The sequence below is a fragment of the Chiloscyllium plagiosum genome, unplaced genomic scaffold, assembly GCF_037043375.1.
Source record: "Chiloscyllium plagiosum isolate Xiang-an unplaced genomic scaffold, Cpla_swu_hap1 HiC_scaffold_2, whole genome shotgun sequence".
NCBI lineage: Eukaryota > Metazoa > Chordata > Chondrichthyes > Orectolobiformes > Hemiscylliidae > Chiloscyllium > Chiloscyllium plagiosum.
This window is the reverse complement of record NW_028270140.1, coordinates 46,649,246-46,667,155: the sequence shown is the minus strand read 5'-3', so window position 1 is coordinate 46,667,155 and position 17,910 is coordinate 46,649,246. Positions and strand designations below refer to the sequence as shown.

At 53.2% G+C, this 17,910-nt stretch overlaps 1 protein-coding gene across 3 annotated transcripts in view; it reads right to left on the bottom strand.

The window, feature by feature from the left end:
* Window positions 1-17,910, bottom strand: part of LOC148151888 (microtubule-actin cross-linking factor 1, isoforms 6/7-like) — a 58,944-nt gene that overhangs the window by 31,028 nt on the left and 10,006 nt on the right. For all 3 annotated transcript variants that reach the window (XM_087993261.1, XM_087993264.1, XM_087993259.1), the window contains exon 2: window positions 2,308-2,419. In XM_087993261.1, coding sequence (XP_087849387.1) covers window positions 2,308-2,419 — 112 coding nt within the window. The remainder of the gene's footprint in view (window positions 1-2,307; window positions 2,420-17,910) is intronic.

The following is a 17,910-nucleotide window of genomic DNA, read 5'->3' as shown; positions in this document are numbered from 1 at the left end:
GACAGAGAGTACCAGCCCAGCATGTTCCCTCTAGGGTGATGGGAAGGAGTAACAAGCCGAGAGAACAATGGCTATCCAGAGAGATTCAGGATAAAATGAGAAGGAAAAGAGAGGCTTTTAGCAGGTACAAGGGGAATAAATCAGAAGAAGCATTCATGGATTAAAAAACGCGCAGGGTGAAGCTGAAGAAAATAACTAGGAAAGGGAAAAGGGGATATGAGAAATCTCTGGCTGACTAAATCCCAAGATAGTCTGTAAGTATGTCAATGGGAAAAGGATTACCAGGCAAGAGTACGGCCCATTAGGGATCAGCAGGGTAATGTGTGAGTGGGGTAGAGCCCATTAGGGACCAGAGGGTAATCATGTGGGTGGAGTGGGGCCCATTAGGGACTAGCAGGATCATCTGTGAGTGGGTTGAGACTGTAGTCCTGGAAAAGCACGGCAGGTCAGGCAGCATCTGAGGAGCAGGAGAATCGATGTTTCGGGCATAAGCACTTCATCAGGAAAGGCTAATGCCCAAAATGTCAATTCTCCTGCTCCTTGGATGCTGCCTGACCAGCTGTGCTTTTCCAGCATCTGCAGTCCTCACTTTCTCCTAATCTGTGGGTGGAGCCAGAGGACATTCGGAGAGTGTTGAACCAATGTTTTATATCCATCTTCACCCAAGAAAATGACAATGGACAAATCATCAGGTTTGGATGAAGTGTGTCCCAGACTGCTGTGGGAGGCAAGGGGATAGATTACAGGGACACTGACCCGTATTGTTAATGTCTCTCTGTCCACAGGGGAGGCGCCAGAAGACTGGAGAACGTTAAGGTGGTTCCTATATTTAAGAAGGATTGTAGAGATAAGCCAAAGAACTACAGACCAGTTAGCATCTGTTGGAGAAACTTCTGAAGTATAGCGTCTATCTTCACTTGGAGAGGGAAGGCTTGATCAGTGATAGTCAGGACTGCTTTGTCAGAGGGAGGTCGTACTTAACAAATCTGAATGGATTTCTGAAGTGGTGGCCAGGTATCTAGATGAGGTTAGTTGATGTGGTTCACATGAATTCCAGCAAAGCCTCTAACAAGGTCTCACATGGAATTTATCAAGTAGATAAATGCACATGGGATACAGTCCATCAGGTTTAATGGAAGGCACTAGCTTTCGGAGCACTGCTCCTTCATCAGGTGGCTGTGGAGAATAAGATTGTAGGACACCATCCACTTCTCCATAACCACCTGATGAAGGAGCGCAGTGCTCCGAAAGCTAGTGCCTCCCATTAAACCTGTTGGACTATAATCTGGTGTTGTGTGATTTTCAACTTTTACATCCCCAGTCCAATACCGGCATCTCCAAATCTTGGGATACAGGGTCATTGATAAAGTGGATTCACAATTGGCTCAGTTGTTAGGAGCCAGAGGGCGATTACCGTAGGCTGCTTTAGTGGCTGGAAGCCGATGTCCAAGAGTCTGTGCTGGGTCACCTGTTATTCATTATTTATATAAATGACATGGCTGGCTGCGTGGGGGTTGGATTAGTAAATTTGCAGATTACGTAAAGATTGGTCAGGTGGTTAAAATGAGGTTGATGTTTTGAGCTACAAGAAGATATAAACAGGGTGGTCAATGGGCAGCTAAGTGGCAGATGTGAAACGTGGGAGGTGATACTCTTTAGAAGAAGTAATTTGATCAGAAAGTATTCAATGAATGACATGGCACTAGGAAGTTCTGTTGAACAAGGGAACCTTGGTGTGTTTGCACAAAGATCTCTGAAGGCAGAACGGCATGTTAATCAGGTGGTGAAAAAGTCACATGGGACACTTTCCTTTATCAATGGAGGCATAGATTAATAAAGTAGGGAAGTCATGTTGGAGTTGTATAGAACTATGGTGAGATCACAGCTGGAATACTGTGAACGGTTCTAGATGCTATGTTACAGCAAGGATCTGATTACACTGGAGGGGGTGCAGAGGAGCTTCACCAGGATGCTGCAGGAGATTTGTGAGGAGAGAGCATTTAAGTTATGAGGAATGGTTGGATAGGCTTGGGTTGTTTCTGAGTAGAGCAGACTGAGGAATGATCTGATTGAGGTGCATAAGGTTATGAGGGGCATGTGCAGAGTGGATAAGGAGCAGCTGTTCCCCTTAATTGAAAGGTCAGCCACAAGGGGACCCAGGTTCAGGGTGAGGTACAGGAGGTTTAGGGGATGTGAGGAAAACATTATTTAATATTGTCAGTGATGTACACATCCCAATGAAGTAATTAGAAACTTGGAAACCCAGCCTTGATCATGAATGAATATGGCATTTCTCAGGACCCTTACCAGGTGAGGAAAGCTGTTGAAAAACCTGACTGTGATCGTCCAGATTGTGGGAAGTGGGTTTCTTTTTTCTCTCGATTTCTGTTTTCTTTCTCATCAATTCATCCAATAAAACCTGCAAGAACAGCATCAGTGACAGGTTATCACCAACAGTAAGCTGGAAACAGGTCCCAGGGGAGCATTCAGTTCATGGTGACATGTTTTGGAATATTACTTGTACTTTTGAGAAATTTCACTAAAGATCCTTAGTCAGCACCTTCAAAACTCATCATTCCTCATTGTCAATTAGGATCTGTAATTTCCTCTGTAAATGACTCAATGACGATTTCTGTTGATGTTAGGATCATTAAACCTTTTTGTTATAACAAACTAATCAAAACAGCCAGACTTCCCCGACCACTCGCATTCATGACAGCCCATAAACTGACAGCCATGCTCAGACAACAACTCACCGGGAAAAAGGACCCGATACCCACCATGTGCACGACTAACGTAATTTACAGGATTCCATGCAAAGACTGCACAAAACACAATATAGGGTAAACAGGCAGACAACTAACAGTCCACTTCCATGAACACCAACTAGCCACTAAATGCCATGACCAGATGCTCCTATTGTCATACGCACAGATGACAGGGACCACAAATTCGAGTGGGACAGCACAACAATCACAGCACAAGCCAGAAAGAGAATAGCCAGAGAATTCCTAGAAGCATAGCACTCAACCACGGACTCAATCAACAAGCACATTGACCTAGACTCAGTATACCAGCCACTACTACAAACAACCGAAAGCAGCAGAAACAGACCCAAATAAATTCCAGAAGACTCAGTACAGCCGCGCTTCACAGGAGGCTCCAAAGCCCTGAAGATGTCACCTAGACAGGGGTTAAAAATGTCTGCAAATGAACTTCCCAGCTCAGCGAACATCTCCACAACCATGACAACCGGCACCCTTTACGTAAACCTTCAACTAATCAAAAGATTTGCATCTCTCTGTAGTTTCACACAAACTGCTTCCTTGATATGTTACAATCATGATGTGGCCAGAAGAAACCAAACAAGTCTGAGTTGATTATATTTAACAAATAGCCTGTGTTACAAAGGTAGAATTGACAGTGAAAGAACAGATTTCCATCTCCAAGCATGTCCAGGTCGTCTGGAGGAAGAGAAGTGTCATCCATTAGAGATGGAATTATTCATGTGACTTAAAGAAGCAGAGAGCTGTGAAAGTTTTAAAATAATTTGTTTGCAGTTTTGTTTGAGTCATCCCAAATCCTGTCATATCACCTACAGAAATACTTATTCAGGGTGGAGTCTTCAGGAGATGGTTCGTTTTCTTAAGAAGTATCAAACATCTGTATGTCTTTGCTCACACGATCGAGCAGTTCAGTGTAGACTTCATCAAAGAGCAGCTGGGGCATTTTCTTTACTTTGAGGTCAGAGAAACCTATAGTGGTTCCCAAAGAGCCTTGTGGAAGACAGCAGTTACTCTAGAGGGAGTTGTACAGAAACTGTGGGAGCAGACTGGGAGAAACATAAGACTTCAGAAGGAATATCTCTTAGCCAAAAGCTAATAAAATCTTCATGAAATATGCAACTCCAGTAATAGCTGGAGTGCAAAGGAGAAATAAAGTACCAGAGGACAATTGAATCATCCTTTACAATGTTGTAAAATAAGGGAACTGTAGTGAGGGTAGGGTGGGACATGGATGTGGAAATACTGAACTGAGATAACAGAAGTCTTTATGAACTACAGTGATGCTGTGTTTAATTTTCCTTTACAATTACAACAATTGTTTTTATTTAAAGACATGAAATCTTGTGGCTTAGTTTTATCAATCGATGGGTGTTTCAATTTCTTCTATAGGAGTGATTGGCCACATTAGGATGGTAACATACAAAGGAAGGAATTCCTAAAAAACTGTCGATATGTATAGTAATAGTTATTGAATCATTTACAGAGAAATAATGGATCCCAACTTGCTGAGGATTCTTAAATAGGTGGCAAGGAATATAGTGATGAAGACACAAAGAATCTGCAAAGGGGATGTAGATCAGTGAAGGAGTGAACAAAAACTTGCAGGTAGATGCAAAGTAGGAAAGTCTGAAGTCGTTCATTTCTTTGGAAGAATCAATTTAAATGGAGCAAGACACCAAAACAAAAAGTGCAGTTTGGAGGACATTGAGTGATCCTGTGCATGAAACACAAAATGTTAATATCCAGGTGCAGCAAGTAGTTAAGGTGGCAAATCGAGGTTTGTCCTTTCTTGCTTGGGGGTTGAAATTGTACAGGCATTGGAGAGGCTGTGTATGGAGTTGGGGGGGGGGGGGACATGAGAAGTCATTGGCAGATAGGATCAAGGAAAGCCCGAAAGCTTTCTCTAGGTATATCAGGAATAAACTAGAGTAAGATTAGGGCTAGTCAAGGACAGCAGTGGGAAGTTCTGCATGGAGTCTGAGGAGATATGGGAAGTGCTAAATGAATATTTTTCATCAGTATGCACACAGGAAAAAGACAATGTTTTCGAGGAGAATACTGAGATGCATCTATTAGACTAGACAGAATTGAAGTCCATAAGGAGGAGGTGTTAGCAATTCTGGAAAGTGTAAAAATAGATAAGTCACCTGGGGTCAAGTTTTGCACCTTCTCTAGTAGGTACATCCACATACTGAATCAGAAAATTGTCTTGTACACACTTAACAAATTCCTCTCCATCTAAATCTTTAACACTATGGCAGTCCCAGTCAATGTTTGGAAAATTAAAATCCCCTACAATAGAGTAGTTATGGTAGGGGATTTTAACTTTCCAAACATCGACTGGGACTGCCATAGTGTTAAAGATTTAGATAGAGAGGAATTTCTTAAGTGCATACAAGACAATTTTCTGATTCAGTATGTGGATGTACCTACTAGAGAAGATGCAAAACTTGACCTACGTTTGGGAAATAAGGCAGGGCAGGTGACTGAGGTGTCAGTGGGGGAGCACTTTGGGGCCAGCAACCATAATTCTATAAGTTTTAAAATAGTGATGGAAAAGGATAGACCAGATCTAAAAGTTGAAGTTCTAAATTGGCGAAAGGCCAATTTTGATGATATCAGGCAAGAACTTTCGAAAGCTGATTGGGGGGCAGATGTTTGCAGGTAAAGTGACAGCTAGAAAATAGGAAGCCTTCAGAAATGAGATAACGAGAATCCAGAGAAAGTATATTCCTGTCAGGGTGAAAGGGGAGGCTGGTAGGTATAGGGAATGCTGGATGACTAAAGAAATTGAGGGTTTGGTTAAGAAAAAGAAGGAAGCATATGTCAGGTATAGACAGGATAGATCGAGTGACTCCTTAGAAGAGTATAAAGGCAGTAGGAGTATACTTATGAGGGAAATCAGGAGGGCAAAACGGGGACATGACTGTATTTGGCAAATACAGTTAAGGAGAATCCGAAGGGTTTTTACAAATATATTAAGGAGAAAAGGGTAACTATGGAGAGAATAGGGCCCCTCAAAGATCAGCAAGGCGGCCTTTGTGTGGAGCCACAGAAAATGGGGGAGATTCTAAATGAATATTTTACATCAGTATTTACTGTGGAAAAGGATATGGAAGATATAGACTGTTGGGAAATAGATGGTGACATCTTGCAAAATGTCCAGATTACAGAGGAGGAAGTGCTGGATGTCTTGAAACGGTTAGAGGTGGATAAATCCCCAGGACCTGATCAGGTGCACCCGAGAACTCTGTGGGAAGCTAGAGAAGTGATTGCTGGGCCTCTTGCTGAGATATTTGTATCATCGATAGTCACAGGTGAGGTGCCGGAAGACTAGAGGTTGGCAAATGTGGTGCCACTGTTTAAGAAGGGCGGTAAAGACAAGCCAGGGAACTATAGACCAGTAAGCCTGACGTCGGCGGTGGGCAAGTTGTTGGAAGGAATCCTGAAGGACAGGATGTACATGTATTTGGAAAGGCAAGGACTGATTCGGGATAGTCAACATGGCTTTGTGCGTGGGAAATCATGTCACACAAACTTGACTGAGTTTTTTGAAAAAGTAACAAAGAAGATTGATGAGGGCAGAGCAGTAGATGTGATCTATATGGACTTCAGTAAGGTGTTCGAAAAGGTTCCCCATGGGAAACTGATTAGCAAGGTTAGATCTCATGGAATACAGGGAGAACTAGCCACTTGGATACAGAACTGGCTCAAAGGTAGAAGGCAGACAGTAGTGATGGAGGGTTGTTTTTCAGACTGGAGGCCTGTGACCAGTGGAGTGCCACAAGGATCGGTGCTGGGCCCTCTAATTTTGTCATTTACATAAATGATTTGGATGAGAGCATAAGAGGTACAGTTAGTAAGTTTGCAGATGACACCAAAATTGGAGGTGTAGTGGACAGCGAAGAGGGTTACCTCAGATTACAACAGGATCTGGACCAGATGGGCCAATGGGCTGAGAAGTGGCAGATGGAGTTTAATTCAGATAAATGCGAGGTGCTGCATTTTGGGAAAGCAAATTTTAGCAGGACTTATACACTTAATGGTAAGGTCCTAGGGAGTGCTGCTGAACAAAGAGACCTTGGAGTGCAGGTTCACAGCTCCTTGAAAGTGGAATCGCAGGTAGATAGGATAGTGAAGAAGGCGTTTGGTATGCTTTCGTTTATTGGTCAGAGTATTGAGCACAGGAGTTGGGAGGTCATGTTGCGGCTATACAGGACATTGGTTAGGCCACTGTTGGAATATTGCGTGCAATTCTGGTCTCCTTCCTATCGGAAAGATGTTGTGAAACTTGAAAGGGTTCAGAAAAGATTTACAAGGATTTTGCCAGGGTTGGAGGATCTGAGCTACAGGGAGAGGCTGAACAGGCTGGGGCTGTTTTCCCTGGAGCGTTGGAGGCTGAAGGGTGACCTTATAGAGGTTTACAAAATTATGAGGGGCATGAATAGGATAAATAGGCAAAGTCTTTTCCCAGGGGTCAGGGAGTCCAGAACTAGAGGGCATAGGTTTAGGGTGAGAGGGGAAAGATATAAAAGAGACATAAGGGGCAACTTTTTCACGCAGAGGGTGGTACGTGTATGGAATGAGCTGCCAGAGGATGTGGTGGAGGCTGGTACAATTGCAACATTTAAGAGGCATTTGGATGGGTATATGAATAGGAAGGGTTTGGAGGGATATGGGCCGGGTGCTGGCAGGTGGGACTAGATTGGGTTGGAATATCTGGTCGGCATGGATGGGTTGGACCGAAGGGTCTGTTTCCGTGCTGTACATCTCTATGGCTCTATGGCAAATGGGATTTATCCTCGGATTCTCTGGGAAACCAGGGAGGAGATTGCCGAGCCTTTGGCTTTGATCTTTATGTCGTCATTGTCTACAGGAATAGTGCCAGAAGACTGGAGGATAGCAAATGTGGTTCCCCTGTTCAAGATGGGGAGTAGAGACAATCCTGGGAATTATAGTCCAGTGAGCCTTATTTCGGTTGTGGGTAAGGTGTTGGAAAGGATTATAAGAGAGAGGATTTATAATAAACTAGAAATGAATAAGTTGATTCGGACTAGTCAGCACAGTTTTGTGAAGGGTAGGTCGTGCCTCACAAACCTTATTGAGTTCTTTGAGAAGGTGACCAAACTGGTAGATGAGGGTAAAGCGATTGATGTGGTGTATATGGATTTCAGTTAGAGAGAAGAAGGTTGAAAAGTGATTCACTAGAGACATAAGATAATCAGAGGATTAGACAGGGTGGACAGTGACAGCTCTTTTCCTTTGATGGTGATGGCTAGCACAAGGTGACATAGCTTTAAATTGAGGGGTGATAGACATAGGGCAGATGTCAGAGGTAGTTTCTTTACTCAGAGAGTAGTAGGGGCGTGGGACACACTGCCTGCAGCAGTAGTAGACTCGCCAACTTTCAGGGCATTTAAATGGTCATTGGATAAATATATGAATGATGATGAAATAGTGGAGGTGAGATGGACTTCAGGTCGGTACCTCAGGTTGGCACAACATCGTGGGCCAAATGGCCTGTACTGCCCTGTATTGTTCTGTGTTCTATTGTTGTGTGGAACAGGGCTTTTTTTTTTATTACAGTGTGGAAACAGGCCCTTCGGCCCAACAAGCCCACACCGACCCGCCAAAGCGCAACCCACCCAGACCCATTCCCCTACATTTACCCCTTCACCTAACACTACGGGCAATTTAGCCTGGCCAATTCACCTGACCTGCACATTTTTGGACTGTGGGAGGAAACTGGAGCACCCGGAGGAAACGCAGAACACGGGGAGAATGTGCAAACTCCACACGGAGAGTCGCCTGAGGCGGGAATTGAACCCGGGTCTCTGGCGTTGTGAGGCAGCAGTGCTAACCACTGTGCCACCGTGCCGCCCACGGTGAGGACTGTGTTGTTAGATCTCCTCAGGGCAAGGGGCTCCATGCTGCAGGTGGGGCTTCACACAAAGCTCCTCCCGCAACCCTGCCCACCCACCCCCCCCCCCACCACACACCCCCACCCATGGGGACTCCATCACGGGGACTGTATTCACACGGAGTGGGGTGGGTGGGCGAAGCTCAGTGTGCAGGAGCCCCATCAGGTGTTGACTAAGGCAGGCAGCTCAGTTTGGGGGAGCTAACATGTGATGGGGTTCTGTGTCAGGTGCTGATGATGTTGAATAGGGGGATGTGCCCTCAGTGGGTGCTGTGTTAATGGGATGGGGGGGGAGGTGGGTGACCTCACTGAGTGCTGGGTTAATGGGGGGTGGGGTCCTCACTGAGTGCTGGGTTAATGGGGTGGGGGGGGGGTGTCCTCATTGAGTGTTGGGTTAATGGGGGTGGGGGGGAGGGGGGGTGTCCTCACTGAGTGCTGGGTTAATGGGGGTGGGGGGAGGGGGGGGTGTCCTCACTGAGTGTTGGGTTAATGGGGGTGGGTGGGTGTCCTCACTGAGTGCTGGGTTAATGGGGGGGGGGGGGAGTCCTCACTGAGTGCTGGGTTAATGGGGGGGGGGCCTCACTGAGTGCTGGGTTAATGGGGGGGGGGATGTCCTCACTGAGTGCTGGGTTAATGGGGGGGGGTGTCCTCACTGAGTGCTGGGTTAATGGGGGGGGGAGGTCCTCACTGAGTGCTGGCCTCACTGAGTGCTGGGTTAATGGTGGGGGGGTGTCCTCACTGAGTGCTGGGTTAATGGGGTGGGGGGCAGGGGGGGTGTCCTCACTGAGTGCTGGGTTAATGGGGGTGGGGGTTAGGGGGAGTGTCCTCACTGAGTGCTGGGTTAATGGGGGGGTGTCCTCACTGAGTGCTGGGTTAATGGGGGTGGGGGGGAGGGGGGTGGTCCTCATTGAGGGCTGGGTTAATGGGGTGGGGGTGAGGGGGGGTGTCCCCACTGAGTGCTGGGTTAATGGGGTGGGGGGGTGTCCTCATTGAGTGCTGGGTTAATGGGGGTGGGGTGAGGGGGGGGTGTCCTCACTGAGTGCTGGGTTAATGGGGGTGGGGGGAGAGGAGGGGGGGGTGTCCTCACTGAGTGCTTGGTTAATGGGGGTGGGGGGGAGGGGGGGTGTCCTCACTGAGTGCTGGGTTAATGGGGGTGGGGGGAGGGGGGTGTCCTCACTGAGTGCTGGGTTAATGGGGGGAGGGGGAGGAGGGGTGTCCTCACTGAGTGCTGGGTTAATGGGGGGTGGGGTCCTCACTGAGTGCTGGGTTAATGGGGGGGAGGTCCTCACTGAGTGCTGGGTTAATGGGGGGGGATGTCCTCACTGAGTGCTGGGTTAATGGGGGGGGGGGTGTACTCACTGAGTGCTGGGTTAATGGAGGGGGGAGGTCCTCACTGAGTGCTGGGTTAATGGGGGGGGTGTCCTCACTGACTGCTGGGTTAATGGGGGGGGGGTCCTCACTGAGTGCTGGGTTAATGGGGTGGGGGATAGGGGGGGTGTCCTCACTGAGTGCTGGGTTAATAGGGGGTGGGGGGGAGAGGGGTGTCCTCACTGAGTGCTGAGGTGTCCTCACTGAGTGCTGGGTTAATGGGGGTGGGGGGTAGGGGGGTGTCCTCACTGAGTGCTGGGTTAATGGGGCGGGGGGGTCCTCACTGAGTGCTTGGTTAATGGGGGTGGAGGGGAGGGGGGTGTCCTCACTGAGTGCTGGGTTAATGGGGGTGGGGGGAGGGGGGGTGTCCTCACTGAGTGCTGGGTTAGTGGGGGGAGGGGGAGGAGGGGTGTCCTCACTGAGTGCTGGGTTAATGGGGGGGTGTCCTCACTGAGTGCTGGGTTAATGGGGGTGGGGGGTGTCCTCACTGAGTGCTGGGTTAATAGAGGGGGTTGTCCTCACTGAGAGCTTGGTTAATGGGGAGGGGTGTCCTCACTGAGTGCTGGGTTAATGGGGGGGTGGGGTCCTCACTGAGTGCTGGGTTAATGGGCGGGGTGTCCTCACTGAGTGCTGGGTTAATGGGGGGGGGGGTGTCCTCACTGAGTGCTGGGTTAATGGGGGGGGGGCGTCCTCACTGAGTGCTGGGTTAATGGGGGGGGTGGGGGTGTCCTCACTGAGTGCTGGGTTAATGGGGGTGGGGGGTGTCCTCACTGAGTGCTGGGTTAATGGGGGGGGTGGGGGTGTCCTCACTGAGTGCTGGGTTAATGGGGGTGGGGGGTGTCCTCACTGAGTGCTGGGTTAATGGGGGAGGGGGGGAGGGGGGGGTGTCCTCACTCAGTGCTGGGTTAATGGGGGGTGGGGGGGAGTGGGGTGTCCTCATTGAGTGCTGGGTTAATGGGGGGGGGTGTCCTCACTGAGTGCTGGGTTAATGGGGGTGAGGGGTGTCCTCACTGAGTGCTGGGCTAATGGAGGGGGGGTGTCCTCACTGAGTGCTGGGTTAATGGGCGGGGTGTCCTCACTGAGTGCTGGGTGAGGGGGGGGGGGTGTCCTCACTGAGTGCTGGGTTAATGGGGGTGGGTGTCCTCACTGAGTGCTGGGTTAATGGGGGGGGTCCTCACTGAGTGCTGGGTTAATGGGGGTGGGGGGTGTCCTCACTGAGTGCTGGGTTAATGGCGGTGGGGTTGTCCTCACTGAGTGCTGGGTTAATGGGGTGGGGGGGGGGGTCCTCACTGAGTGCTGGGTTAATGGGGGTGTGGGGTGCCCTCACTGAGTGCTGGATTAATGGTAGTGGGGGGTGTCCTCACTGAGTGCTGGGTTAATGGGGGGGGGGGTGTCCTCACTGAGTGCTGGATTAATGGGGGTGGGGGGTGTCCTCACTGAGTGCTGGGTTAATGGGGGGGAGGTGTCCTCACTGAGTGTTGGGTTAATGGGGGTGAGGGGTGTCCTCACTGAGTGCTGGGTTAATAGAGGGGGTTGTCCTCACTGAGTGCTGGGTTAATGGGGGTGGGGGGTGTCCTCACTGAGTGCTGGGTTAGTGGGGGGAGGGGGAGGAGGGGTGTCCTCACTGAGTGCTGGGTTAAAGGGGGGTGGGGTCCTCACTGAGTGCTGTGTTAATGGGGGGGTGTCCTCACTGAGTGCTGGGTTAATGGGGGTGGGGGGTGTCCTCACTGAGTGCTGGGTTAATAGAGGGGGTTGTCCTCACTGAGTGCTGGGTTAATGGGGGTGGGGGGTGTCCTCACTGAGTGCTGGGTTAATAGAGGGGGTTGTCCTCACTGAGAGCTTGGTTAATAGAGGGGGTTGTCCTCACTGAGAGCTTGGTTAATGGGGAGGGGTGTCCTCACTGAGTGCTGGGTTAATGGGGGGGTGGGGTCCTCACTGAGTGCTGGGTTAATGGGGGGGTGGGGTCCTCACTGAGTGCTGGGTTAATGGGGGGGTTGTCCTCACTGAGTGCTGGGTTAATGGGGGGGGAGGTCCTTACTGAGTGCTGGGTTAATGTGGGGGGGGTGTCCTCACTGACTGCTGGGTTAATGGGGGGGTGTCCTCACTGAGTGCTGGGTTAATGGGGGTGGGGGGGGGGGTGTCCTCACTGAGTGCTGGGTTAATGGGGGGGGGGTGTCCTCACTGAGTGCTGGGTTAATGGGGGGGGAAGTGTCCTCACTGAGTGCTGGGTTAATGGGGGTGGGGGGGAGGGGGGGTGTCCTCACTGAGTGCTGGGTTAATGGGGGTTGGGGTCCTCACTGAGTGCTGGGTTAATGGCGGGGGGGTGTCCTCACTGAGTGCTGGGTTAATGGGGGTGGGGGGAGGAGGGGTGTCCTCACTGAGTGCTGGGTTAATGGGGGGGGGTGTCCTCACTGTGTGCTGGGTTAATGGGGGTGGGGGGGAGGGGGGTGTCCTCACTGAGTGCTGGGTTAATGGGGGTGGGGGAGGGGGGGTGTCCTCACTGAGTGCTGGGTTAATGGGGGGGGTGGTGTCCTCACTGAGTGCTGGGTAAGGGGGGGGGTGTCCTCACTGAGTGCTGGGTTAATGGGGGGGGCGGGGGGGAGTGTCCTCACTGAGTGCTGGGTTAATGGGGGTGGGTGGGAGGGGGGGTGTCCTCACTGAGTGCTGGGTTAATGGTGGGGGGGGGGGGTGTCCTCACTGAGTGCTGGGTTAATGGGGGTGGGGGGAGGCGGGGGTGTCCTCACTGAGTGCTGGGTTAATGGAGGGGTGTGTCCTCACTGAGTGCTGGGTTAATGGGGGGGGGTGTCCTCACTGAGTGCTGGGTTAATGGGGGTGGGGGGGGAGGGGGGTGTCCTCACTGAGTGCTGGGTTAATGGGGGTGGGGGGAGTGGGGGTGTCCTCACTGAGTGCTGGGTTAATGGAGGGGTGTGTCCTCACTGAATGCTGGGTTAATGGCGGTGGGGGGGTGGGGGGGTGTCCTCACCGAGTGCTGGGTTAATGGGGGTGGGGTGTCCTCACTGAGTGCTGGGTTAATGGGGGTGGGGGGTGTCCTCACTGAGTGCTGGGTTAATGGGGGTGGGGGGGGAGGGGGGGTGTCCTCACCGAGTGCTGGGCTAATGGAGAGGGGGTGTCCTCACTGAGTGCTGGGTTAATGGGCGGGGTGTCCTCACTGAGTGCTGGGTTAATGGGGGGGGGTGTCCTCACTGAGTGCTGGGTTAATGGGGGGGGGTGTCCTCACTGAGTGCTGGGTTAATGGGGGTGGGGGGTGTCCTCACTGTGTGCTGGGTTAATAGGGGTGGGGGGGAGGGGGGGTGTCCTCACTCAGTGCTGGGTTAATGGGGGTGGGGGGTGTCCTCACTGAGTGCTGGGTTAATGGAGGGGGGGTGTCCTCACTGAGTGCTGGGTTAATGGGCGGGGTGTCCTCACTGAGTGCTGGGTGAGGGGGGGGGGGTGTCCTCACTGAGTGCTGGGTTAATAGGGGTGGGGGTTGTCCTCACTGAGTGCTGGGTTAATGGGGGGGGGGTGTCCTCACTGAGTGCTGGGTTAATGGGGGGGTCCTCACTGAGTGCTGGTTAATGGGGGTGGGGGGTGTCCTCACTGAGTGCTGGGTTAATGGCGGTGGGGGGTGTCCTCACTGAGTGCTGGGTTAATGGGGTGGGGGGGGTCCTCACTGAGTGCTGGGTTAATGGGGGTGGGGGGTACCCTCACTGAGTGCTGGATTAATGGTGGTGGGGGGTGTCCTCACTGAGTGCTGGGTTAATGGGGGGGGGTGTCCTCACTGAGTGCTGGATTAATGGGGGTGGGGGGTCTCCTCACTGAGTGCTGCGTTAATGGGGGTGGTGTCCTCACTGAGTGCTGGGTTAATGGGGGGGGGGGGGTGTCCTCACTGAGTGCTGGGTTAATGGGGGGGGGTGTCCTCACTGAGTGCTGGGTTAATGGGGGTGGGGGGTGTCCTCACTGAGTGCTGGGTTAATGGGGGGGGGGGGTGTCCTCACTGAGTGCTGGATTAATGGGGGTGGGGGGTGTCCTCACTGAGTGCTGGGTTAATGGGGGGGAGGTGTCCTCACTGAGTGTTGGGTTAATGGGGGTGAGGGGTGTCCTCACTGAGTGCTGGGTTAATGGGGGTGGGGGGTGTCCTCACTGAGTGCTGGGTTAGTGGGGGGAGGGGGAGGAGGGGTGTCCTCACTGAGTGCTGGGTTAATGGGGGGTGGGGTCCTCACTGAGTGCTGTGTTAATGGGGGGGTGTCCTCACTGAGGGCTGGGTTAATGGGGGTGGGGGGTGTCCTCACTGAGTGCTGGGTTAATAGAGGGGGTTGTCCTCACTGAGTGCTGGGTTAATGGGGGTGGGGGGTGTCCTCACTGAGTGCTGGGTTAATAGAGGGGGTTGTCCTCACTGAGAGCTTGGTTAATAGAGGGGGTTGTCCTCACTGAGAGCTTGGTTAATGGGGAGGGGTGTCCTCACTGAGTGCTGGGTTAATGGGGGGGTGGGGTCCTCACTGAGTGCTGGGTTAATGGGGGGGTGGGGTCCTCACTGAGTGCTGGGTTAATGGGGGGGTTGTCCTCACTGAGTGCTGGGTTAATGGGGGGGGAAGGTCCTTACTGAGTGCTGGGTTAATGGGGGGGTGTCCTCACTGAGTGCTGGGTTAATGGGGGGGTGTCCTCACTGAGTGCTGGGTTAATGGGGGTGGGGGGGAGGGGGGGGTGTCCTCACTGAGTGCTGGGTTAATGGGGGGGGGTGTCCTCACTGAGTGCTGGGTTAATGGGGGGGGGGGGGAGGGGGGGTGTCCTCACTGAGTGCTGGGTTAATGGGGGTTGGGGTCCTCACTGAGTGCTGGGTTAATGGCGGGGGGTGTCCTCACTGAGTGCTGGGTTAATGGGGGTGGGGGGTGTCCTCACTGAGTGCTGGGTTAATGGTGGTGGGGGGTGTCCTCGCTGAGTGCTGGGTTAATGGGTGTGGGGGGTGTCCTCACTGAGTGCTGTGTTAATGGGGGTGGGGGGTGTCCTCACTGAGTGCTGGGTTTAATGGGGGGGGTGTCCTCACTGAGTGCTGGGTTAATGGGGGTGGGGGGTGCCCTCACTGAGTGCTGGATTAATGGTGGTGGGGGGTGTCCTCACTGAGTGCTGGGTTAATGGCGGGGGGTGTCCTCACTGAGTGCTGGATTAATGGGGGTGGGGGGTCTCCTCACTGAGTGCTGCGTTAATGGGGGTGGTGTCCTCACTGAGTGCTGGGTTAATGGGGGGGGGTGTCCTCACTGAGTGCTGGGTTAATGGGGGTGGGGGGTGTCCTCACTGAGTGCTGGGTTAATGGGGGTGGGGGGTGTCCTCACTGAGTGCTGGGTTAATGGGGGTCGGGGGTGTCCTCACTGAGTGCTGGGTTAATAGAGGGGGTTGTCCTCACTGAGAGCTTGGTTAATGGGGAGGGGTGTCCTCACTGAGTGCTGGGTTAATGGGGGGGTGGGGTCCTCACTGAGTGCTGGGTTAATGGGGGGGTGGGGTCCTCACTGAGTGCTGGGTTAATGGGGGGGTTGTCCTCACTGAGTGCTGGGTTAATGGGGGGGGAGGTCCTTACTGAGTGCTGGGTTAATGTGGGGGGGGTGTCCTCACTGACTGCTGGGTTAATGGGGGGGTGTCCTCACTGAGTGCTGGGTTAATGGGGGTGGGGGGGGGGGTGTCCTCACTGAGTGCTGGGTTAATGGGGGGGGGGTGTCCTCACTGAGTGCTGGGTTAATGGGGGGGGGAGTGTCCTCACTGAGTGCTGGGTTAATGGGGGTGGGGGGGAGGGGGGGTGTCCTCACTGAGTGCTGGGTTAATGGGGGTTGGGGTCCTCACTGAGTGCTGGGTTAATGGCGGGGGGGTGTCCTCACTGAGTGCTGGGTTAATGGGGGTGGGGGGAGGAGGGGTGTCCTCACTGAGTGCTGGGTTAATGGGGGGGGGGTGTCCTCACTGTGTGCTGGGTTAATGGGGGTGGGGGGGAGGGGGGTGTCCTCACTGAGTGCTGGGTTAATGGGGGTGGGGGAGGGGGGGTGTCCTCACTGAGTGCTGGGTTAATGGGGGGGGTGGTGTCCTCACTGAGTGCTGGGTAAGGGGGGGGGTGTCCTCACTGAGTGCTGGGTTAATGGGGGGGGCGGGGGGGAGTGTCCTCACTGAGTGCTGGGTTAATGGGGGTGGGTGGGAGGGGGGGTGTCCTCACTGAGTGCTGGGTTAATGGTGGGGGGGGGGTGTCCTCACTGAGTGCTGGGTTAATGGGGGTGGGGGGAGGCGGGGGTGTCCTCACTGAGTGCTGGGTTAATGGAGGGGTGTGTCCTCACTGAGTGCTGGGTTAATGGGGGGGGGTGTCCTCACTGAGTGCTGGGTTAATGGGGGTGGGGGGGGAGGGGGGTGTCCTCACTGAGTGCTGGGTTAATGGGGGTGGGGGGAGTGGGGGTGTCCTCACTGAGTGCTGGGTTAATGGAGGGGTGTGTCCTCACTGAATGCTGGGTTAATGGCGGTGGGGGGGTGGGGGGGTGTCCTCACCGAGTGCTGGGTTAATGGGGGTGGGGTGTCCTCACTGAGTGCTGGGTTAATGGGGGTGGGGGGTGTCCTCACTGAGTGCTGGGTTAATGGGGGTGGGGGGGGAGGGGGGGTGTCCTCACCGAGTGCTGGGCTAATGGAGAGGGGGTGTCCTCACTGAGTGCTGGGTTAATGGGCGGGGTGTCCTCACTGAGTGCTGGGTTAATGGGGGGGGGTGTCCTCACTGAGTGCTGGGTTAATGGGGGGGGGTGTCCTCACTGAGTGCTGGGTTAATGGGGGTGGGGGGTGTCCTCACTGTGTGCTGGGTTAATAGGGGTGGGGGGGAGGGGGGGTGTCCTCACTCAGTGCTGGGTTAATGGGGGTGGGGGGTGTCCTCACTGAGTGCTGGGTTAATGGAGGGGGGGTGTCCTCACTGAGTGCTGGGTTAATGGGCGGGGTGTCCTCACTGAGTGCTGGGTGAGGGGGGGGGGGTGTCCTCACTGAGTGCTGGGTTAATAGGGGTGGGGGTTGTCCTCACTGAGTGCTGGGTTAATGGGGGGGGGGTGTCCTCACTGAGTGCTGGGTTAATGGGGGGGTCCTCACTGAGTGCTGGTTAATGGGGGTGGGGGGTGTCCTCACTGAGTGCTGGGTTAATGGCGGTGGGGGGTGTCCTCACTGAGTGCTGGGTTAATGGGGTGGGGGGGGTCCTCACTGAGTGCTGGGTTAATGGGGGTGGGGGGTACCCTCACTGAGTGCTGGATTAATGGTGGTGGGGGGTGTCCTCACTGAGTGCTGGGTTAATGGGGGGGGGTGTCCTCACTGAGTGCTGGATTAATGGGGGTGGGGGGTCTCCTCACTGAGTGCTGCGTTAATGGGGGTGGTGTCCTCACTGAGTGCTGGGTTAATGGGGGGGGGGGTGTCCTCACTGAGTGCTGGGTTAATGGGGGGGGGTGTCCTCACTGAGTGCTGGGTTAATGGGGGTGGGGGGTGTCCTCACTGAGTGCTGGGTTAATGGGGGGGGGGGGTGTCCTCACTGAGTGCTGGATTAATGGGGGTGGGGGGTGTCCTCACTGAGTGCTGGGTTAATGGGGGGGAGGTGTCCTCACTGAGTGTTGGGTTAATGGGGGTGAGGGGTGTCCTCACTGAGTGCTGGGTTAATGGGGGTGGGGGGTGTCCTCACTGAGTGCTGGGTTAGTGGGGGGAGGGGGAGGAGGGGTGTCCTCACTGAGTGCTGGGTTAATGGGGGGTGGGGTCCTCACTGAGTGCTGTGTTAATGGGGGGGTGTCCTCACTGAGGGCTGGGTTAATGGGGGTGGGGGGTGTCCTCACTGAGTGCTGGGTTAATAGA